Source organism: Aethina tumida, chromosome 1 (assembly GCF_024364675.1).
Source record: "Aethina tumida isolate Nest 87 chromosome 1, icAetTumi1.1, whole genome shotgun sequence".
NCBI lineage: Eukaryota > Metazoa > Arthropoda > Insecta > Coleoptera > Nitidulidae > Aethina > Aethina tumida.
Window position 1 is genome coordinate 58,906,813 of NC_065435.1, and position 23,471 is coordinate 58,930,283.

General features: G+C 31.2%; 4 protein-coding genes across 5 annotated transcripts in view; 3 read left to right on the top strand and 1 right to left on the bottom strand.

Moving 5' to 3' along the window:
• LOC109608473 (follicle-stimulating hormone receptor-like) overlaps positions 1-3,140 on the top strand; it is a 69,459-nt gene extending 66,319 nt beyond the window's left edge. The window contains exon 18 of the mRNA XM_049961184.1: positions 2,364-3,140. Within this exon, the coding sequence (XP_049817141.1) occupies positions 2,364-2,511 (148 nt within the window). The 3' untranslated portion in view covers positions 2,512-3,140. The remainder of the gene's footprint in view (positions 1-2,363) is intronic.
• Positions 3,141-8,019: 4,879 nt separating this feature from the next.
• LOC126264275 (uncharacterized) lies at positions 8,020-9,773 on the top strand. The gene is made up of 4 exons (XM_049961397.1): positions 8,020-8,505; positions 8,817-9,000; positions 9,049-9,371; positions 9,423-9,773. Exons 1-4 carry the CDS (start codon positions 8,083-8,085, stop codon positions 9,642-9,644), a joined length of 1,152 nt encoding a protein of 383 aa, XP_049817354.1. The 5' UTR covers positions 8,020-8,082; the 3' UTR covers positions 9,645-9,773.
• A 4,588-nt stretch (positions 9,774-14,361) lies between these two features.
• LOC109608472 (myrosinase 1-like) lies at positions 14,362-16,768 on the top strand. Its single transcript, XM_020024911.2, has 7 exons — positions 14,362-14,683; positions 14,852-15,525; positions 15,715-15,803; positions 15,861-16,157; positions 16,214-16,348; positions 16,409-16,515; positions 16,573-16,768. Exons 1-7 carry the CDS (start codon positions 14,634-14,636, stop codon positions 16,766-16,768), a joined length of 1,548 nt encoding a protein of 515 aa, XP_019880470.1. The 5' UTR covers positions 14,362-14,633.
• Positions 16,769-16,814: 46 nt separating this feature from the next.
• Positions 16,815-23,177, bottom strand: LOC109608504 (E3 ubiquitin-protein ligase Hakai). 2 transcript variants are annotated; one of them, XM_020024942.2, is made up of 7 exons: positions 22,732-23,177; positions 21,220-21,366; positions 20,051-20,354; positions 19,784-19,988; positions 19,412-19,729; positions 18,964-19,333; positions 16,815-18,567 (listed from the first exon to the last, which is right to left on the bottom strand). In XM_020024942.2, the coding sequence occupies exons 1-7, from the start codon at positions 22,892-22,894 to the stop codon at positions 18,533-18,535; spliced, it is 1,542 nt and encodes a 513-aa protein (XP_019880501.2). In that variant the 5' UTR covers positions 22,895-23,177; the 3' UTR covers positions 16,815-18,532. The 2 variants fall into 2 exon arrangements, with proteins under 2 accessions (XP_019880501.2, XP_019880502.2); XM_020024943.2 differs by having other exon boundaries at positions 18,964-19,330; positions 22,732-23,175.
• Positions 23,178-23,471: the final 294 nt, after the last annotated feature.

Consider the following 23,471-nt stretch of genomic DNA (forward strand, 5'->3'; position numbering starts at 1 on the left):
AATGAATGTTCCTTGAGCAATTTACCTACATGACAAATCTTATTTGATTATTCGTAAATGAATTCCTTAGTGAATGGATATCTTGGCATTTTTTATTATTAAATGCTTAGCGACATTTAAATGTTTACTTTAGACTAAAATTGTGATCAGAATGAAATCGTTTGTTTTTTGTCGCCTTTTAATTTTTTTAATACAAACATAATTAAAGGAACATACATATAATGATTGAATTAAATTATACAAGTAAATTCATCATTTACAGGGTTATGCAAGATATTTAAAACTATATTGATAGATCTTTGTTTGGCACGCACAATGTAATCAAAAAAAAATTGTTTGGAAAATTTTATTTAATTTAAACACTTGAGGCGAAAGCCAGTTAAGTACCAAACACGATAATACAGATATAGTACTTACACTTTATGTACACAAAAGCGTGACATGTGTGTCGTGTCATTTGAGTTCAACATTAGGTAATTTCTGAAGTGGCAAGAAAATAATAAACAATTTTTGTACATTATAGTAGTCTATTTAAGATGGAGACACTCTCGTAACATTTTTATATCAATTTAACCTTAACATATTTTTCACATTTTGTTCTACGGTTTAATTAGTTTAGTTGATCACAAGACATGAGACATAAAAAAGATTTAACATAGGTATCATGTGATCAGAAAAAAATTAATTGTGATTTTTAATTATGTCACAAGCTTATTAACGTGTAATACATTTTTAAAGGAAGTTGATATACATCAATTTTGAAGGATACGAAGTTCAATGAGGTATTAATTTTTCATAAAAAATACCTTAATCAATTTTTCTCATTTTTGGACTATAAAAAATGTTATAGTATACCTCCGACGGGAAAACAATTTTTATGACACGCACCATGTAATCTAACACTCTTGATCAAAACGATTGTTGGAAAGTTTTATTAATTTTAAACACTTGACGTGACAAACAAATTATTTTAAGTGTAATGTAATCGATCATCTGTGTTAAAACATCAAATTACGGTTTAGACCGTCTCTCAGAATTATTGCCATATTTTTAATGAACATTTAATTTTTATTTTACTTAAAAAAAAGCCACATCTTATTTTGTACATAAATGGTAATACAATAATAAGAAATGAAATTTAACAAATTAATTAAGATTTTTATATGTATATTTCTAATTATAGAAAATAAATAAATTCTTAAAAATAATTTAAAAAATAAATTGAAATTTTGATTATTAATAAAAAGAATTTATTAAATTGTTCATTATTGTAACTGATTTTTTATTTGATTATTATATTAAAAGAGATTGATAGAAATTTAAAAAAATTATTTTTGTTTCAATCATTTTTTGTTAATGCAATAACTATTATTTGCTCAATTAGTTTATTTTTACTAAATTGATCCATTATAAAAATATTTCTTTAGAAATATAGAAATAACTTCTTATTTAAAATTATGCATTAAAAAACTATGAAAATTTTTGTATATAAATGTTAATAAATGAAATTAACCAATTAATTAATGTTTTATATGTATATTTCTATTTTAGAAAGTAAATAAATTTTTAAGTATAATTTAAAATTAAATTTTTAAGTATAAAAATATTTCTTTAGAAATAGGTTAATTACTTCTTATTTAAAATTATTCAATAAATATAAAATATTATTAAAAATGTATGAGAAACAACATTAATTTTAAAAATTGATTGACTGTTGATTATTGATTAATTGAGACTCTATGTTAATTGATTAATACATATAGATAGATATGTTATTTTTATTAAATGGTTTGATTACTTTTTATTTAAAATTATCACCAACAAATTTATTGTTGATGGTTGAAACTGAAATTTTTTTTTGACGATTTTATGTTAATTAAATTTTTTTTGTAGATAGTATTTCTTATAGAAAATTATTTGCGCAAGTACTTTATATTCATTAAATGGACCCATTATAAATACATTTCTTTAAAATAGTTTAATTATTTCTTATTTAAAATTACCCAATAAATATAAAATGTATGAGAAATACATAAATAGTGTTGTTAAATTGAAGTTTTAATCCGCAAGACGCTGGTACGCCGTCTAGAAAGTCTAGCATTCCCATATATTAATATAATTTGTAATGTAAAATTAAACATTTATTCTCGTCTGATATATTTATGACCATTTTACAATTGCTTAGTGTTTTGAAGACTGTTCGAAATGTCCGCAGATTATAATATCTTATATAAATCCACAGGTACATCATTCGGGTTATTATAGACTTAGGTAATTCTGTTGCAAATCCTAATCAAATTCTCCGAACAATAATTTTTTTTACTCAAAATGTTGTATACGATTTTTTTATCTACTGATTATAGAATCGGATTGTGGAAGAGCCAAGCTAGGAACTACACGGTCACAACAACACTAAGGACATCGAATAACTCTCAACCAGTACCACTTCTAACAAAAACGAATGGAAATTGCCACCATGTAAAAACAGAACTCGACGACACATATGTTTAATTGCATGCATGTGTAAATTTATCAACAGCTTCAGAAATGAAATTCGTCTTTAGATAGTTTTTGCTATCTAGGCTGTGATCGTTGTTAACCTGCTTAATAAAAGGTCTTATTTTTATTTTTGAAAAACTCTTATATTTTTAAAAATAGTCACTTATGATCCGGATGAATTTCATTATTTTAAGACGATACTCGTTTCTGAAGCATAAATTTTAAAATGTCCATTAAAATAGTCCATATGAAAGACTTGTAAACTATAGCAATTTTAAAATTTTTGGAAACTATTACCTATTTAATCGAGCTGATTAAATATAGCTGTTCAAAGGTTATATATTATTGTAACGCAATTCATTGTGAAAACTAGGAGTTACTAATATTATTATACGTGTCATTGATAAATTGTACAATATACACAAAATATTTATACATTCCCGTTCAACATAACGTTTCTAGAACACTCTAGATTATGTTTATCCATAGTTGCTTGTAATGTATATTTAAATAAGCAGTATTAAGAAAATCTTATTCGATAAATATATTTTCTTATATTAAAAACTACCTCTGTTTTCAATTTTTAAGTTGTAAATATTTATTTTTTATATAATAAGTCTGATTTTGTCTATACATAATTTTGTATTTATTGTAGATACTTGTTCTTTAATTGTAGATTTTGATATAATTTCAAGTTTGTCTCACATTGAGATTTGTATTATGATTTTAAATAAATCGTTTAAAAAAATTTATTTGTTTTATTTATTATAACCATTGAAACTACCAGATTTAGAACAAAAATTACACCTACAAACCCAAATTGTTCTAGAGCTCAATATTTTATTATTATATCTGTTGCAAATTGAAATGCGATTTTAAGAAATTGTTAAGTACTTATAATGGTTCAATTTATTGCTGATGTGAAGAACCCCATAAGGTGTGGGTCACAAACCATTCTGTAAAGCTTCTTAAGTTCTTCTCTTAGGGAGTTCCAATATAAATGATGCAGGTAAATACTTATTATTTGCATATTACAACACATGTTAATTATTAATAATGGTTTCCCTCTATTGACCCTTGCAGCCAAAATTGTATAAATGGCCAGCACTTTTATTTTCCGGGTCAGTCTCAAATTGACATCGACACATTTCATTAAATAGCAACAGTGCAATCTTGATAACGAAAATATTTCATCCATTCATTTGAATATTATATTCGTGATGGAGTCTCTACAAACTCAGGGTAGATTGTACCCTGTTTTGCCGCCACTCGATAATGACAATTTACCAGATTATAATTCATTGCCAAATTTCACCAACACTCTAAAACTCTGGAGAGAAATCGAACGCGAGTACCAGAAATATGTGGAAATGCAAGAGCAACTGGATAAAACCGTTAAGGAAGTTCGCGTCGTCGACGTTACCATAAAAAAGAATCTGGATGTCGCTCTCTCTCCGACAAATTGGAAACTAATCTACGAGGACATAAGTTCTGATGAAAACAGGCAGCACTTCTTGAAGGTGCTAAATAACTGGATCAAACGGGATCTGGTAATAGCGCCCAAATCATCACAGCCGCAACGCCACACAAGTACACCCATCAAACAAATGATGCACGAGTTCACATTAGGGAGCACCATAAGCAAGATATACAGTTACAGCTCGTGGGAAAGGAACGTTAATGATTCGCATCAATTTCACGAATCGAACGGACTTCGAGAACGAAATAATTCATCTGATTCTGGTACGAATTGCGATTATGAAGACAAATATCCGTGTTCAGAGTTATCGACGGCTGATTCGCTAATGAACGGCGGTTATAAATCTGACGGGCCGGACAGCGGTGCATCTTCGTTTGAGAATAACCGCGTTGCTGAGGTGGAAGTTCATGACGAAAAGGAAGATTCCAGTTTGGTTAAAAGCATGATTATGGAAAAATTTGAGAAGAAGGTTGCTTATTTGAAGAACAAGAGGAAAGGAATACATATGTCAGGCGGTTTAGAAGATATTGCGAAAGATCATCACTATGATACCGTAAGTGGTCATTCCATTGAAAGAGATTATGATGAGGCAGAGTTTTTGAATACTGCGTTGGGAGAAACAGAAGGACAGGTGAGTAATTATGATTATTTTTTATAAAAATTTTGTATTAACATCGTTTTTTGAAAACAGTAACACACACTATTTTGATTTAATATGATGATTATATACAGGATGTTCCTAAAGTGGCGTAATCAAATGATGGCATGTCATACAGGAATCTTTCACAAATTTTAAAAAAGACACCACTTATTCATTCATTTGTAACTACTTTAGGAAGAAAAATATGGTAACATTTTTATTGTTGTCCGTATATTATAACACTGCCAAGGGAACGGAATATAAACCATAAACATAATCAAAATTTTGCATGAATAACCACTATTTATGGCAAAATTTTATTTTCATTATTTATATTTTTTACAAAATAGAAGGAATATAAAAGTAAATGACAAATTAGTTAAATGTCGCCACCACAAACAAAAAAATGTTCTTGATATTGTCGTTTGTGTGGGATATAAATATGCTCATTATGCAACTTAAAACACCACCCCTACTAAAACTATCCTCGTCGATCCACAGGATTTCACTTGTGAAGTTGTTGAACTTGTTAAAGTAACCAATGTCATCAAGTCAAAGGAGTTGATAGTTCTCTAAAGCATAAAACTTGTAATGTCTCATAATGTGACAAAATTTATTTCTCTACTACATCTTTGTTCCAATCTTATAAAGGCATTTACATTAAGATGTCTTCTTTGAGGGTACATTTTTGCATACAGTGTCGAAGCAACAACTGGTCTATTGAAAGGCTGACTAAGCAGTGAAAACATAAGAATATAAGCCTAATAAAAAAGAATGAAATGAGTTATGCCCATGACAATAGTACTTAAAATTTAAATGGTAATCTTAAATCTATGAAATTGTTATTATTTACTAGCATCTAAAAATTTAATCGATATTGACGGAACTAGTAACGAAAGACTATAACACTAATACTTTGATATATCTTAAATTGTATTAAGGAAGTAAATTTTGTAGCTTTAGCCCTTATATATAGTGTTTGTGCAATTTTTAAAATACCCTGTATTTAATTTTCATTCTAAACGAGAATATTACACATTATATCTGTGTAAAACACAAAAATTTACTTTATTTTATGCTGAAATTGTACATAACCGTAATAATATTTTCTAGGGCGTGTGTGCAGAGGTAAAATCTGCTAAGGATAGCATCGCCACATACGATGTGTCAGACCTAATATCAAATTATTACGGTGCAAAGGAACAAAAACCCGTTAAACCGACTAAAGTCAATGTAAAAAGCATTTCGCAAATTGATTCGGTGATATCATACGAAGAAATAAAGGAATGTCTCTCTTACATAGAAAATATTAAATATCAATTAGAAATGATCCAGCAAATAAAAAAAGCCTTACTGGTTTGTTATGCCAATAAGAATTTGCTTGGAACAAGCCAACATATAGAAGCCGAAAAACTGTTATTAATTGCAAGTAAGTTATTTTATTAGGGTAATTGTGGATATCTAGTCCTGATAATATTTATTTACTATCAATTAGTACAATTGATACGTAACTATTGAAATATCTCTGTTGTAACTTGATAATTATCTTGATAAATATTTACGCACAATTATTAAAAATCTATTAAAATTTAATTTATTAACAAATCATATTTTTTAGCTTATAAATATGACCTGCTTCTTACGGCTGTAAAAAATTTAACAAATGATGAACAATCTTCGCTTTACGCCACGATGGATATTAAAGACCTGAAATTCAACATCAACCAAGACTTTGAAGAGGATCACACTTATCATTACATTTGCCTATTCAACGACGGCAAACAGGTTAAATTTACCAACGTTGCATCACCTGTAAGGGGCACTGTCCAATTTCTTAACGAGATAAGTTTGGACACAGTTGCGCCAACATCCAAAGTTACTGCGGAACTCTATTCCCTTAAGATCAAGAAAAAGTCGGCGGATCAAGCTTCGAAATGTGTTAAAAGTATGAAGGTAAAATTTCACGAAACCAAAGGTGCACGCATAATCCTAAATGGAAACGTATTATTTCAGGTGTTGAACAAACTGTTCTCCAGGAAACAGACAGTAAAACCAGTGGAAATCCCCTCAAGTTGTAGCTTCGAATTGGTCGGAAAAGCGGAACTTTCCAAAGAACCGTTCTCGGAATCGGAACACTATTACTTGACCGGAGTGGCGAATTCGTGCGAAGTCGAGAAAAAATTTTCGGCCACCGTTAAAATGTCACTGAACCTTAAAATGGAAGCTTCGGGATTCTTGACCGTGAAAAAAGACGAAGCCACTTCTCGATGGATCAGACGTTGGTGTAAATTAAGCGACCATCAGATCACGTTTTGGAACAACCCGACCGAAGAAGAAACCGAAGCAAAGGGTCATTTTAATTTGAAATACTCCAGCGGCAAACAGATTACGTCCAACTTCAATTTGTGCTCCAGACCGAGGACTTTGGTTTTAGAAATGCAGAATGCGACCCACGAAGAGAACTCCTTCTATTTCCTTTCGGCGGACACGCACGATGAATTTCTCGAATGGCAACAAAAATTAAATACCATCGTTGACGCTTTGAAGTGTTGGAACCAGATTTTTGATAGGAAGAAACAATCGCTTTGAAGAGGCATTTAGATTTACGCATTTAAATATGTGTTGTGATATTTTTGTCCTAAGGACTTTAAATAATATTTTATCGAATCGATGTGTGATTGTGTTTTTAATAAGTTATTGAAAAATTTAATTAATAGATAAAAATCATTAATGATAGTAATAAGTGTACAATGCTACTTTTTAGTTCTTTTTTACAGAAACACACTGTAATCTGGGTTTTTACGTAAAACGAATTTCGTTACAAATAAGCATATTTCCAGAACGTTGTAATTAATAAAGATTTTTAATAGGTTTAATGTTGTATTTTATGTTTTAATACAATTAAATGTACTAATGAAAATTTACTTAGTTTTATTTAAAGAGTATGTCATAAACAGATTTTAAACAGTTATTTTTCTGAATGTAAATTAACCAAACCATTTCGGTTGTCACAATAATATTCTAATTTCATCATTTATTGCTTAAACTTGAAATTTAATAATGGAAAATATTCAAAGCAGTTTATACTAGGTACCTGTAAGTTTTAAAATACAAATATTAATATATCAGCAATAAGTTTAATATGCAACAAAATTATCAAATTAAAAATAGGAGGAAAATATTTTCCAAGTAAGAGTATTACTAATTCGTATTATCGTTTATCTATCCAGTGACATAAACTTTATTTGAGATAAGTAACTAACTAATTATTGTTTGTTTTAGTTTTCCCTATTTCAACCCATTACTGTTATCATTCTTTGTGGTCAATATGCGATTATTCTTAGATAGTGTTGCTTTTTTCCGTCAGTACAACACTGTCATCTGTAAGAGTGATCTCATATGAAGTCCGGAAATAATAAATATAAATATATTTATTGTGAAATAAATTAGTTACAGCCACACAATGAATCTAAGTTTCAATAATAGTTTGGACAAAATGCAGGAATTTCGACAGAATTTTCAACATAAACTTCAAATGTGGAAAAATAAAGAGAAGATAAACAACTTAGTGTCAAGAACGTTGAAAAAACTCCACAGCATATCTACAATTAGTACCGTGTCAAGTGAAACCGAAATCTCCATCCACCATACTAATTATAAACCCGACGATTCGTTTTATTCGGAACCCCACAAAACAATTTTAGAAGATTCGATCGAAGAAGAACAGTGTGAAAGCGATGTGAAAGCTTCAGAAAATTTAACATACTCATTTGAAAATAGTATTTATATGTGCACAACATCTAGAAGTGGAAAGTTTGAGGTGTGTGATAATCCAGACCCGCAGAATAATATTTATGAGGAAGTAACTGATTTAAAAGATGATTGGGTGAGTATGTCATATTATTTTAGTAAATAGTTAATTTATTCATGCTACATTATATGAAGTTTGTTAAAATAGAATGTAGTTAGGAAATGTGTAAAATAATTACATAAATTTCTCAGTTATTAAATTTCAAATAAATAAATAATTTGCGTACCAGTATGAATTTATTTTTCATTGTTTCAACCGAACTAACACGTTTTGAAGATCTCAGATACTTCTTGTTTAGTAGTTGTCCTTTTCAAAAATGGTAATTGTTGTGTATTTTATTGTTTTGTTATTTTCATTTGAATATATTTGTGTGTTGTTTATTTTAGTTTATACCCAATTATAGACATTCAGTTGACACAATATTCAGTGGTCATGTAACAACACTATCAGAGGCAATATCAATTCAACACACAGTTATCTACCAAATTTCCAAAGCTTTGGAGTACTGTAGGAAAAAATGTTTTGGTAGCAGGGAACACGTGGAGGCCGAACGAATTTTACTTCTAGCTAGTAAGTACATAAAGAGTGAAATATTATAATCGGATACACGTCTTATAGATTCTAGGAAAACACTTCTGAACAAAAGTATTATCAGAAGACCCAGTAGAGATCATTTAAACGAAGAAAACACTATCAGCATAGAAATAACACGCCTCAGTTTCACAATAAATCCCTACAAATCTGGAGATACACGTAATTTTGTGCTATATTTCTTATGTCTGGTGATTTGTAATAATGAAGTTCTTTCCACTAATTTTGTTACTTCGGAGAATAATGCAGTAGTTTTCGAAACTCAGTTGGGTTTTAAGAACGTCCCTATTGAGAACAGTATCGACATACAGATTTTCGCCATGCAAGTGAACAGCAATAAAATAATACCAGTATGTATTTTAACATATTTAAACAACATTATTTAATTATTTTGTTTGCAGAAACTTCAAAGGGCTTACAAACGAATAGTAATGAGATTTAGGAAAAATGATAGTGATAATGAAGTTAACAAGGCTACGTTTATTTTAAGGGGCAATTCAATCATTCCCATATCTAATTTGTTAAAATTGAAAAAGTTTCGTTTGAAGAATAAAGATGAATCAACATTTCATCCGACTTTTACCTTGGCTGTGGATACCCATCGTAATCAAACTGAACTTTGACTGTGCTAATTGTATCATTTTTATTATATTTATTTATTACAATGTAAAATATGTCTACTTAAATTTAAGTGCATTTGATTATATTTCATCATAAAATGCGTTAATTAATAAACTATTTAGGAAAATTTATTGGTATTTTTATTATCACATAACAACAATTATCTGATAAAAAATGTTTTAAAAACCAGTTCGTTTATACCCTAGATACAATATTTTTGTAAATATAACTAGAGATTGTCACTGTGATAAAAGTTGTTTATTTAGTTATCGTATAATCTTTTAATGTCCAAGTTTCTGATTTCGCATGAGCCACTCTGGCACTCTCGATATTTTAAATGCAAATTTTACAAATCTGCATTTATAAATTCTTGTTCTACGCTAGATACTACACAATACAATATTTAAAATATTCATTTGCATACATTTGTTCAGGAACTAATAATAATTAATTTAAGAGTTTAATTTTGTTGACCTTAGAAAATCATTTCGTTCAGAATATGAAAAAACTAATAATTAATTGTTTTTATGAATATTTAAGTAAGTAACGAAATACGTATTTTAAATATTTAAAAACAATTTTGCTTTTTTGATATCAAATAGCAACAACTATCTGATAAAACAAATACTGATTAATTAATTTACATCTTAAATTTATTTTTCATAAATATAACTAGATATTATCAGGAGTGTTTTAAATTGTTTATTTGATTTGTTTACTTAATGCAAAAAATATTTTACTGATCAAGTTTTTGATTTCACAAATGCGTAATTTGCAAATATGCATTTTAAACTTCTGGTTCTACATAGAATAAATTATATATGTATATTAATTTATTTTCCAAATATTAACAACGATTTGATAAAATAAAGACACGAGTATGTTTAATATATTTTATCAATAAGCACAAACCTTGTACTTGTACTTTGAATTAAGTTAATAAAATAATTTAAAGTCAATTTTGAAAAACACCTTTGAACCTTTAATAAACTTCATTCATTCATAGAAAATGAGTTTTTTTTTGTTCTTGGCTTAACTTAACTAATAGTTGTATATGTAATTAATTAGCCTAAAACAAAATTAAGTTTTAAAGAAAAATGTAATTCCATTTTGCATAAAAAGATAAACACTGTCCTTACCTTATGTTTTAGTCGATCTTTCGATAATATGAAATTTGTCACTGAAAAATTGTTGTTAATTGATTTAAACAGTTATAATTTTTTCTATCTATAAAATATTCGATAAACACATACGTATGACTATATGAATAATATTTCACTTCAAACTACAAGGATTCGATACAGATATTAATTTCTGCTCGATGTAAACTACCTATTTATGTTAAACAATCAATCAAAACGACTAGATTGGTCTTTTTTACCTAAACCTCGTCATGGTAATTATAAATGAATAATTTTCTACAGTCAAGTTCACACCAAAGTCTTTCTTACTGATTTTAAATATGCGACCGATGCCGACACAGGTTCATTCCAAGAGGATGACTGGAAGGAAGATGGTAAAGGCGTTAACAATTCGTATCATTTTTGTTACACCATTGTGATTCAGAAAGGATGTCCAGCTCAGTCATGATTTAGGTGTCGCTCTATTTTGTGGTCCTGAATTATGGCAATTGGCTTCAACAACACTATTAAGGAAGCTGGATAATGATATCAATATCATTAATGATTTTATCGAAAACAACACTGAACCTTGACTCGGTCAGTTTAATCGTTTAGGAAATGAATAATTTTGTGACTCATTTTTTGAGTTATCATCAATGAAACTAAACAAAATTCAAAATTTATTTATAGATGTGCATAATTCAGGTCGTAAATTAATTCATCAGAAACTATAAGGGAATTGGTAATCTTAGTAATGTACAATTTTCAAAAACAATATTTGTATTTTGCAGTTCAATTGATTCGCAAATCCAATCTTAAATATAAAGTCTGTCCACAAAGATATGAAGGTCAAGAAGATTTGGATAAGAAGAAGGAATTGTTGTTGATATAGCTGTCACAGTGTGTTTTTGTGTGTTACTAAATAAACATTACTAAAGGAGTTTAATTTAAACTGTCATTTATATCGTTCAATAAAAAATTTAATGTGTATAATTTATCTTAATTTAACAATTTATATATTCTCATTTAATCAATAAAAAAATTGATTTATTTACGAACCTAACAACTATATAATGGAACAATATATAGTGTTTCACATTTTATTATTTCCTAAGTGTTTTTCAAACAATTAATCCTATTAGTATAATTAGTATAATTTTCAATAAATATTATCAATCAAAAACACAATGAACAAAATATTTATTCGATTATCACTTATTAAGAAAAATATGTTCATTTTCTGTGACAACTAAATATAGGAATAGTATAACGGAACTGTTATCGGGTTAAGTCAATCGCTGCGTTAAGTGAACAAAATAGTGTGTGGTATAGCTGCAAGTTTCAAAATTGGTGAGTTAGTGGTTAAAAATTATTCACGTAACAAAACAGTAGGTGAAGTGGCAGATCAACTTAATATTCCTAAATCAACAGTCTGGAATATAATTATTCATTATGGTCAAACTGGAAATATTCTGGAAAAAAGTTTCTGAAAGTAATAAAAAAATATTAGCAAAAAAATGCAAAGTGGGGGAAAAAATACTTTGCGGTGAATTACAGCTGAATGAAATAATGAAACTGGATCAAATTTATTAAGAGAATGCTATCGCAAGTGGATTCACATATAAGGTAAAGTATAAAATAACAACTTAAACTTCAACTTTATTTAAAAATTTCCTATTTATATAGGCCAAAGAAAAGCCAATGTTAGCGCGAAAACAAAAGCAAAACAGGCTTACGTGGGCAAAGTCAAAGTTGTCTTGGACTGTGGAAGATTGATCCGGAGTAATTTTTAGCGATAAATCAAAATTCGACATGGTGTTGGTGATTATCGAAAACGAGTTTTCCGCGATAAACATGAGGTTTTTCACAAGGATTGCTTAAAATCCACGGTAAAGTTTCCCAAGGGAGATATTATTTGGGGCTGTATGGAGACTACAGAACTAAGATCCTTTGAATTTATTGATGGCACTGTGAACGCTGCAAAATATTAACAAATACTGCAAAAAGTCTGCTGCCAAGTATGGAAAAACTGGATGTTGGCAAAAATTACATTTTTCAACAAGATGGAGCAGCACGTCATACAGCCAAATCCACAAAAAATGTTCTTTCTTAGCCCTCCAGTAGTCCTGATCTGAATGTCATTAAAACTGTACGGAATAAAATGAAATAATGCACATTACCCCAACTTAAGGTTAAAATAAAGGAGATTTGACATGAATATACCCCGGAAAAGTGCAGGTCCTCAGTGTGGAGTCAATGCCTAAGCGAATTCAAGTGGTCATTAAAGTGAAAGGTGATGAGACTCCATTTTAAACATAAAATATCGTACTTTGTCCCAATATTTATTTGCCATACCAAATTGACATTTTCTTCTTTATAAGTTATAATGCACTATTTTGTTTTTTAATAGTATTAAATTTAGAAAAAAATATATACTAGAATAAATAAAATGTGAAATACCTGAATTACGCAAGAATTTAATTATGTCCCAATATATAGTTGTTAGAGCTCGTACCTATATTCATATTATAAACCATAGATAATCTCTAATGAATGATTACACTGAATAACCATAGAATAAATACATTCCAATACAGTAGTAATCCATAAAATAGTTATTGTTTCAGTTACCCATCGAATAATTCGAATAGTTCAAATAATTCCCATCATTAATTACACCATTTTCGGACTAATACCTTTCAAATGTACCATTTGATTTATACACACATACAAATAGCAAGTTTCAATTCATAATAAAATGGTATCGAAATTTTATACTTACATTCTGATTTATTAGACTAATTGAATTAATAAAATTAATTAGAGTTACCGGATTAACTTGATTGATTGAACTAAATGGATTAATAGGATGTTTTATTAGTTTATCACTAATCAAAAATAATATTTAAAGCAAGATACTTATATATTGCAATCAAGTGATTATTTGCATGCTTTAAGAAAATAAAGTAAGTTGTGACAGATACGTTTTTTATGTAATAGATTATTTGGTTCGCATTTTACATATAAATGGAATTCGAAAAGTTATATTATTGTATCATTGTGACTCTCCCAATAGTTATTTACGTTTGTAATGGATGTTAAACAACACGTTTAATATCACCGTTAATATGTCATTAGGTCTAGAAATGTCTTTACAAGATAATTCTTATTGTATGTTAAACATGATTATATCAATCAATCAAAACACGAATAAAAGTTTGCATAATATACAGTGCGAGGAATTCCAAAATACAGAACACTCATCAATCGCCTAACAAACAGAGAATTTAAATTCTTGCATAAATGTTCAATTTGTATGTTCGATGCTGACATCTTTGTCACTCTGTTATTCAAAACAATGGAGCATGGCGTATCAATAGAATTATTCATTTTAAATAAGACACGATCGGTTTTATATGTGTTTAACTTATACATATTATTATTTCGAAACTAATGTGACATCCACCATTCGAACAGATCTATCCTTTCCGTCAACAATAGACTAGAATCTTTATCATAATAATTTGAATTTGAAACAACAAAATTTGCACTCCGCAGTACATACGAGGTTTCCGATTTTCAACTTCTTCCGGTCGCTAATAATATATGAATAAATTAAAAAAAAGATTAAGTTTTTAATTACATTATGTATAAGTTAATGTTGGAATAACATCTTTGAAAGTTTTATCTGATTATGTGATTTACATCAAATCAATCAAATATAAGCACCTAATAAATAAATGTGTTTTATTAGTAAAATATAAAATACTCAGTGATAAGAGATTGTTGATGATAACAAACAGCAGCATTAATATAATAGCAATTAAACAATAGAGCTTACAGTAGTTATTGGTTTATTAATCAAGAAGAATGACACGACTCGAGTTAAAAATTTTGTTCATCTGTTTGTTGTCAGCTTGGTAAGTATTAACATGCGAATGAGTCAAGTTAATAGACACAAGGAAAATATAATTAAAATTAATTTACTACTAAAAAACAGATTTGAAGGATAATACATTACATATATTTAATTCATAAAATGTGATTGCATCAACACTAATATTAAATTTTAATTTTTAAAAAATTAGCGTCACCCAAGCTGAGAACAACGGAACATTTCCTGAAAATTTCAAATTCGGCACAGCTACCGCCGCTTATCAAATTGAAGGTGGATGGAACGAAGACGGCAAAGGTGAAAACATATGGGACCACTTGACACATAACACCTCCAGCGGCGTTAAGCAAAACGCTACGGGTGATGTCGCATGCGATTCTTACCATAAATATAAGGAAGATGTACAGCTTCTTAAGGATCTCGGCGTTGATCACTATCGATTTTCCATCTCGTGGTCGAGGATCTTGCCCACGGGACTCACCGACAAAATTAACCAAGATGGAATTGCTTACTACAACAATTTAATCGACGAGTTGAAAAAGAACAAAATCGAACCATTGGTAACTTTGTACCATTGGGACCTGCCGCAACCTCTGCAAGACATCGGTGGTTGGCCCAATCCAGATATAGCAACCTACTTTAAAGATTATGCTGATGTATGCTTTAAATATTTTGGCGACAGAGTTAAAATGTGGATAACATTTAACGAGGCCAAGCAAACGTGCCAACAGGGATATGGAAGTGCCACAATGGCTCCTTTAATTAGTTCTCCTGGAGTAGGAGAATATCAGTGCGCTCATACATTACTTAAAGCTCATGCTAATGCTTGGCATTTATACGATGAAACATATAGAAAAACACAAAAAGGTAAGCGGAATAAATAAATCATTATCATGGTAACAACACCCCCGCAAATCCGTTAGATAACTTATCTTTCGTCAAACACAAATTTTATTTAAAATCTAACTAGTTAATTTAGCTCATTATAAATATTAAAAGTCATATAGTCCGTGTAAATTTATTACTAATTAAGTTGCACATTTTGTCTCACTGCAGGTAGAATTTCCATCGTAGTCGACAGCGACTGGTTTGAAGCTAACACTGAGGCCGATGAAGAAGCTGCAGAAACCAGAAGACAATTTACAGTAAATAAAACATCATCTGCATGTACATAATATTTAATATATTATTCATCATTTTAGTTTGGTTGGTACGCAAATCCAATTTTCAACGGTGATTATCCAGAAGTGATGAGGACAAGGATTGCTGCCAGAAGCGAAAAGGAAGGTTTCGATAGTTCTAGGTTGCCGACTTTCACAGCCGAAGAAATAAAATATATAAAAGGTACGCATGATTTTTTGGGCGTCAACACGTATACCACATCTTTGGTTGAAAAGATCAGCGAACCTGAATACGGAGAACCGAGCTGGGAAAAAGATATGGGTGTAAGAACTTGGCAAGACAATTCATGGGAAACATCTGATTCGGACTGGTTGAAGGTAACAATTTAAGTGATGTTACAATTTAATTATTAATTTCATTAATTCATTTGTAGGTAGTTCCATGGGGCACCCGAAAATTGTTGGCGTGGATTAAAAAGACTTACGGAAACCCAGAAATTATTATAACAGAAAATGGTGTCTCCGATGATGGAAGATTAGAAGATTCTAAAAGAATTAGCTACTACTGGGTAGGTTCATTTACAGTTAGTCCATCTTCTCTATTCTTAATCTAAAAATTTAATTTTTAGAAATATCTCAGCGCAATTTTAGACGCAATGAATGAAGACGGAGTAAACGTGACTGGTTACACAGCTTGGAGTTTGATGGACAATTTTGAGTGGATGCAAGGATACACGTTAGTTTACATATTAGCTTAATCCTTAACTCCGATATATGTTGGTAATATTTTTAGGGAGAAATTTGGATTGTACCAAGTAGACTTTGAAAGCGAAAATAGAACTAGAACCCCCAAAGCATCGGTTAACTTTTTCAAGGAGCTCCATGCGACACACAAACTGCCGGATATAAGCGGAGCTATTCAAATGCGATCTGTCAATTACGCTTTATATTCCTGTCTTATATTCGTTGCTTATTTTTTATTTAATTAATATTTATAATATTGTTATAATAACAATAATAATAAAAAACATCAAGTAAAAATTTTAAATGTTTATATTTTTCTGTACAATACATTTTGTAAAACCTAATGTTACAGAAATACAAGTATAAATATACGGTTCAGTTCAGATGGACTCATTTAAATTCTTTAAAATTTACTCATATCACAATAAGTGCCAATATCTTGAAATTGTGAAATTATTATAAAAGCAACTGAAATCACATGTTTCCAAATTTTCCTTTATTTTCAACGTTTTATTTATAATCTGCAACAAAAGTTATTGTGATGTGGCATGGTTCATAAAAGGTAAAATAAAGAAAAATATGGAACCAAAATAAATAAATAACGTATTAATAGCAGAATGGCACAAGTAAATATTCTATTAATAAAAATGGTTACAATATTAAATATGAAATTAGTCTACAAATATTCAGACTATTGATAGAGTCCTTATAAATATGAAAAAATATGTTACATACAGAACTTATCTATTGTCTTTTTTAAATTTCAGCTCTTATAGCATTCATCATAAGAAAATATAGTTTATACAATTTCATTCATTTTACATTAGTCGCATATATTTACAAAACTGAAAATTCGTTTTTTAACAAAAATGATTTATCAGGAACTATACAATTTCATTATGTTCACACGAAATAATAAATACATAACACATACATGACAAGTGATATACACTAAACTAACAAAATAATAATAATAAATTATTGCTCATTAGAATATTAACATCAAGAGCAGAAAAAATATATGTGACACGAGAATCAATAATTTCAAATTTCGGAGAAACCTGAAACTGTACCTTTATTGAAAGCTACAATGAGTTTTTTAGAAGTACCAAGACTCGAGTAAAAATGTACTTCAAACATTTCCTCCACTTTCACAAGTTGTACTTTACAAAAAATATTTCAAAGGCTTTATTTAATTGTTTTTAGCGTTTCCTCAAGAAACATAATATCTTAATTTCGATTTTCTGTCAGGTCGACGTACGTTTCGATTCAAATGATAAAAAATATTAGACTGTGAGTTCTGTTATTTTTGTATATATATATGATTCACAATCTGAAAATTCAGATTAAATTATTCACGCTGAAAATTTCTTTTAGAAAGAAATAGGCGAATAAAAATTAAATTTGTATAATGCTAAATAAATAAAATGATATGTTCGACACACTATTTACAAAAATATATGACTGGTATATATACAAGGTATTATTGGCAAGTAGTTGGTAAGAAAACACTTAAACAGTTCATTATTATCAAATATTGTGTGTTCTTTGAATAAAATTAAACTTCGTTTGTATATTTCAATGTATACTTTACGTCAACAACTACCTGCCAAATTATTCACAATACAATCTGTACGGAATTTTCAGGGTAATTTAAAACAACAGAATTGTGATTTTATACAAGTTGGGAGTTTAATAGTTTCTTTTATTTACAAAATATATACCTACAGTTTTGCTTGTAGAGCCGTATAATTGCACATTTCGTTTCATTTCTAATGCTTTAAAGCTAGATAGACGAACATCAACCTCACCTACTATCACGTGCACATTCTCTATTTATATGACGGATTATGTCGCGCAAAATGTCACGCACTATCACAATGACTGAACAAATGCATTGCCGCCGTTGGTTGTGGTCGATGGTGTTGTTGAAACTCGTGGAAAATACAAAAATATCGACGTCTCGACTCTTTTAACAATGTTACATATATGGAAAGGCACGCACCGGATCAACCAGCATGTTTTGACAGATTCAGAGGCATATCTGAAAGAAAACAATATGTTATTAAAAATAAAAAACATTTTATAATGTAAAATTACAATATGGGAAAATAATTGAGGGTCTTTCTTTTTTACTTTCCGGCAAAACTATACCAATTGTCATAAAATATTAATTTGACTTGATGTTCACACTTGTCTTAGCAACAAATATTAAGACATTGATCATACACGTCTCTTAATTAATGAACCATAGCTAAAATCCAATATTTAATAAATATAAAGACGACTTGAAAATAAAATTAACAATTATCTTTTTATTTTGATTTTGAATTTCGTTATTTAGGTCTTTATATCTGTTATTAATTTAATACAACAATAACAATTAAAATTCCGAATGTTGGTAGAAAATTTTTAACACAATAAAAAACTGTTTAGATACCTGTGATCTCATCCCTGCGCTCTGGCGCCTCCTTAAACGGCACCGTGTTGGACCGCGGCGCCATCCAGGGTTGAGGTGCGGGAGCCGGTGGCCCCGCGTGTGTGAGCTGCACAGGAGGCGGCGGCGGAGCGGAATGATGGTAAAGTGCGGTGCCGGGTGGAGGCAAACCGTAGCCGACGCGGCCGTACACGCCTGCGGCCGCCGCTGCCGCGTAATACGAAGTGGGCATGGGAGCGTATTGATATAGGTAAGGTGGCGGCAGGAAGGAGGCGGGCGAATGGTGGGCGGCATGCGCGTGCGGGTGATGGTGGGGTGCGTACACCGAGGGAGGTGGGTGCGCCGGATGGAAGCCCCTTTTATCCACGTGCTGCTGAAAATGTTATCGTTAATACTTATTATATTAAAAGTTGCTACTGACAAGCATCAGTAGTTCCATATGTACACGTACCGACAACTCTATTGACCGCAGTTTGTCCACGCTTTCAGTGTACCAGCGATCATCCGGTGGTGGAGCAAAGTGTCGGAGTGGCGGCGACGCGTAATGACTAGGCGATGTGTTGCGGTCGCGGCTGGCACCTACTCCGCCCTTCACCTTATCGCCACCACCCCTCTGATGATGGTCCTCCGCCAGCAATGACGTAATGCTGTAGCTGCAGTTGCGTGGTGTCGTGGCTGCCGTTTGCGCCACCGGTGGTGGTATCTTGTTCTCCACGGGGACGGGACTGTCCGTCGTCGACGATGACGATCCGTTTATCTGAGACGGCGGCTAAAAATGGACATTTCTCAGTAAGTTAAGTAAAAAATAAAATCACCCAACTACCGTATGCCGTTGATGCGGAGGACTGTCGGTTTTGATGGGCGCACCGACTGAAGCGGGTGGCGTGAGGCATGGAGTCACTGCGGCGGTTTGGGGCCTGCTGCGGCTACGTTTTAGACAACTGTCGTCCACTTGTCCGCGATCCTTTTCCATTTCCCGTAGGAACCTTTTCCGCGGCGACACCACCATATCGGATCTCGGCGGAGTGCTACTTACACAAATATCGTACAAATTAAAAAATTGCACCAACGAAAATGGTTGCGAACATACCTGGTTCGGCAGTTCCTGTCGATTAACGACTGGACGATGGCGAGCAGTGCGGCGCCCCTGGCACCCTGCTCCTTTTTGGGGACGGAAGTGACCCGTCCCGCCGAGCTTTCCTCCGGCTGGTCGGGGCCGGGGCAGTAAGGACGACGTCGCTTACGGCTGCGTCGTCCTCTTCTCGCGCTTACGCGTCTCGGTCGCCAATACATCATCGCCATCTGCTTCGACGCGTTGCGTCGCGGCGTGGTCTGCTTCCATGAGTGATCGCGCTGCCACGGCGACGACTGGATCGAACTGTTGTCGTCCGACACTGAAACATTGTTTTTATATTTTAGAATGTTTTAATATATTAAGGATCAAACATTTTTCATCATTATAAAATAAACAAGACATTTAAAAATAAGAATAGTCAAAAAAGTAAAAGAAAAAAAATTTAAAACTATAATAAAACAGGCTATCTTTAAGGAACCAATTTTATTATCGACAAACAAATAAATTAAGATAATAAAATAGAAACAAAAGTATATGATAGTACTGAACTGATATAATTGTTTTTATTGAATTTTATTAAAACTTTTTATATATAAATAAATTAAATAAGAAATAAAAGCCGGCCTTCATGTATAAATTTATATTTTTTTATGAAAATTGTGAGAAAAAATATAATTTTAGATACGAATTAATTGTTTCAATAAAACGGCATTCATATTTCGAAAAAATAATAACAGTGACAATTTACTGTAATCATTTCGTATTCTAAAACATCGTACCAAAAACACATCCACAATTTAACAGCACATCGTTGTAGTAACGGGTGTTATTAAATTGGAAACAGATAGAAACGTGAGACACATATCGTTTTGTTACGGACGCATTTGGTGAACCGTTCCTCAAACAATGGCACTGACAGCTTCTGTATGACGAAAATCGTTTCTACGATCCGTTAACCTTAGTAACGCCTCGCTCTACAAAGTCCGAGCCATTGTTTCAGGTCTGTTAATTTTTCCTTGTGTTCGGGTTAATTATTTCGCCTCTTTTTTTTTCATTTCGTAGGAACACGCTCGCGCACGCGGCGTTTCAACGGAGGTAATTGTGCAATAACCCGCATCATAATGGCATCCGTGTGTAGTTTCTTGTAACGTGGACGGATAATAAAAGAAATTATAATGACTTACCACTGAGGGAAGTGCTGCTTTCCTGTCGATAGGTGGGTGTTGAAGCGGCGGTGCCCTGCGGCGGCCAAAACGTCTTTCTTGGCACCGACACCCAGGAGACGCGTTCTCCTTCTCGGGCCCGCTCCAATTCCAAGATAAATTTCCCATCTGAAACGGTATTTTTCTATTAATACACGTTATAGATGTGGCCATTATAAAAATTGTAAAATTGCATTACCTAAATGATTTTCATAATTAATATGGTTTAATTAATTTTAATGGTTTCTTTTCAAATCTGTGGAAACTGTTTAGTTTTACAATATTCTGGAGTTTAGTTTTGAAAATTGTGACATAATTTTGATTTAAATTTTAATGTATGGACGTTTATTTTTTATAATAATATAGAGAATATATAGAAATATAAGAGATTATAAAGCACATCTTGTACATGCTGAATATTTTACGAAAAAGTAAAATAAACAAATAAAAATACTGAAACATGTAATGTTAATTAAAATTTAATAAATTTAGTATGTTTATTATATATAAATTTAGTTTATATAAATTTAAGAGAAAAAAAATTCAAAACATAAAATATGAGTAATTATGAAGTACATCTTGTATATATTGAATATTTTACTGAAAAGTATATAAATAAAAAAATAAATAACATTTAATATTAATTTAAATTTAATAAATTAGCATGTTTATACTTAAAAAGGAAAGAGGAAAGGTTTTTCATATAAATTTAGTTTATTGTTTATTGTCATTATTTCAGCATATTTGAATAAGGTTTAAAAATGTATCTATTTGAACATAATATTTTAGATACATGTATATTGTAATTTTAAAAATACAAGTAACAACATTTAAAAAATTCCTATGACTAATGGTATTATAATTTTTATTCAAAGTCAGATCAATTAAATATCTGTGTCTATCTGTATTTAAAATAGTAGTTAAAATAAATCCAATTACATAATTAGTTTAAGGAGATTCCTAAAATAACCATATTTAAAGTTTTGAAATTGGTTGACGAACACCAACTTTCAATTAATTATATTAAGTAAAAAATACATCTGTAGAAACAATTTAACATATGTTTATTGATATGATTGCAATTAGAAACTTCTACATATGTGCAAATTAAAAATATTAACTTAGGTTTAATTTAATTAACATAACTTAGAAAGTTTAGAATTTATCACATCGATCAATTGACATTATTGTAATAATGGCATAAATGTTATATATGTGTTTAATTAAATAATTTGGCAAAACACATATTATCGAAAACCCTTTTGCAAGAGAATTCAGACAACTTTTCAGAAGTGTGTTGACACTCGTACAAATATGTAGTCTCATGACTCAAAGATATTTACAAAATTTTAAACCCAAGAAACAGTTTATTTAAGGGTGTTTAACAATATTAACATAAAATTTTTACGAAAATACCGACTGCTTATCTAACTGGAAGATTTTATCCACACAGTTGGAGGCTGTCACAAAAGAGTCGATCGCAATAATTCTTACCTTTAAAAAATTTAAGGCGACCCCCCTGAACATAATTGGTCTTAGGGCACTCCTCCTTGATGTGTACGTCGGAATTACCATTCATGCCATGTATAGCTTCATGTTCTTCTTTCATTTTGGAACATTTTGTCAAGATGGTGTTCGGAACGTCGGATATGTGCATCTCATAGCGTGCCGAAGGGGGCACCGGCCCAGACCGCGGTACACACCGTCATCACGCACCACACGGTTTTCCGAAAACGAGATCCACCTGCTAAAGACGGTCCAAGCCGAGCAACGAGTTTCACTTGCACTGTCCCGCACTGTGCACTCTCGCCATTGTTGGGTATCAAATAGGGCTTGCACATCGTCCCCACATGGTTCGGGACGCGGTCGAGCTTGTTTATTTCGATTTATGGCCAGGCGATATTAACGTAACCAGCCTCGCTCTACGTCCCGTGGTCAAAAATTTGATGATGTTGATGACGGCTCAGTCGGTTCAGCGAAAAGTTCATTCACCGAGATCCACTGGCGGCATTCTACGACGACGCACCGCAATTCGTTCAAACAATCGTGGATTTCGTGCGCCTGTAATAACGTACCATTACGACACGTTCACTGCGGACTTAATTAACTGCATTAAACATTAATAAATTGTTTATAACAAACTCATTCGAAACTGCCGCCATTAACTACTTTACCGACACGTGAGGTTCGTTTGTCAAACTGCGAGTCCGTTTACGCTACGGTCTTTAATAGGT

Bases quoted from the DNA above. Each gene is read 5' to 3' on its own strand.
- LOC126264275 (XM_049961397.1), top strand. From the start codon at position 8,083: ATGAATCTAAGTTTCAATAATAGTTTGGACAAAATGCAGGAATTTCGA. The intron at 9,001-9,048 runs GTAAGTACATAA...CACGTCTTATAG, and splicing joins ACGAATTTTACTTCTAGCTA to ATTCTAGGAAAACACTTCTG. The intron at 9,372-9,422 runs GTATGTATTTTA...TTTTGTTTGCAG, and splicing joins ACAGCAATAAAATAATACCA to AAACTTCAAAGGGCTTACAA.
- LOC109608472 (XM_020024911.2), top strand. From the start codon at position 14,634: ATGACACGACTCGAGTTAAAAATTTTGTTCATCTGTTTGTTGTCAGCT. The intron at 14,684-14,851 runs GTAAGTATTAAC...TTAAAAAATTAG, and splicing joins ATCTGTTTGTTGTCAGCTTG to CGTCACCCAAGCTGAGAACA. The intron at 16,516-16,572 runs GTTAGTTTACAT...TAATATTTTTAG, and splicing joins GAGTGGATGCAAGGATACAC to GGAGAAATTTGGATTGTACC.
- LOC109608504 (XM_020024942.2), bottom strand. From the start codon at position 22,894: ATGCACATATCCGACGTTCCGAACACCATCTTGACAAAATGTTCCAAA. The intron at 20,355-21,219 runs GTAAGTCATTAT...ACAATGTTTCAG, and splicing joins AAGCAGCACTTCCCTCAGTG to TGTCGGACGACAACAGTTCG. The intron at 18,568-18,963 runs GTATCTAAACAG...GTTTTCTTTCAG, and splicing joins GCGCAGGGATGAGATCACAG to ATATGCCTCTGAATCTGTCA.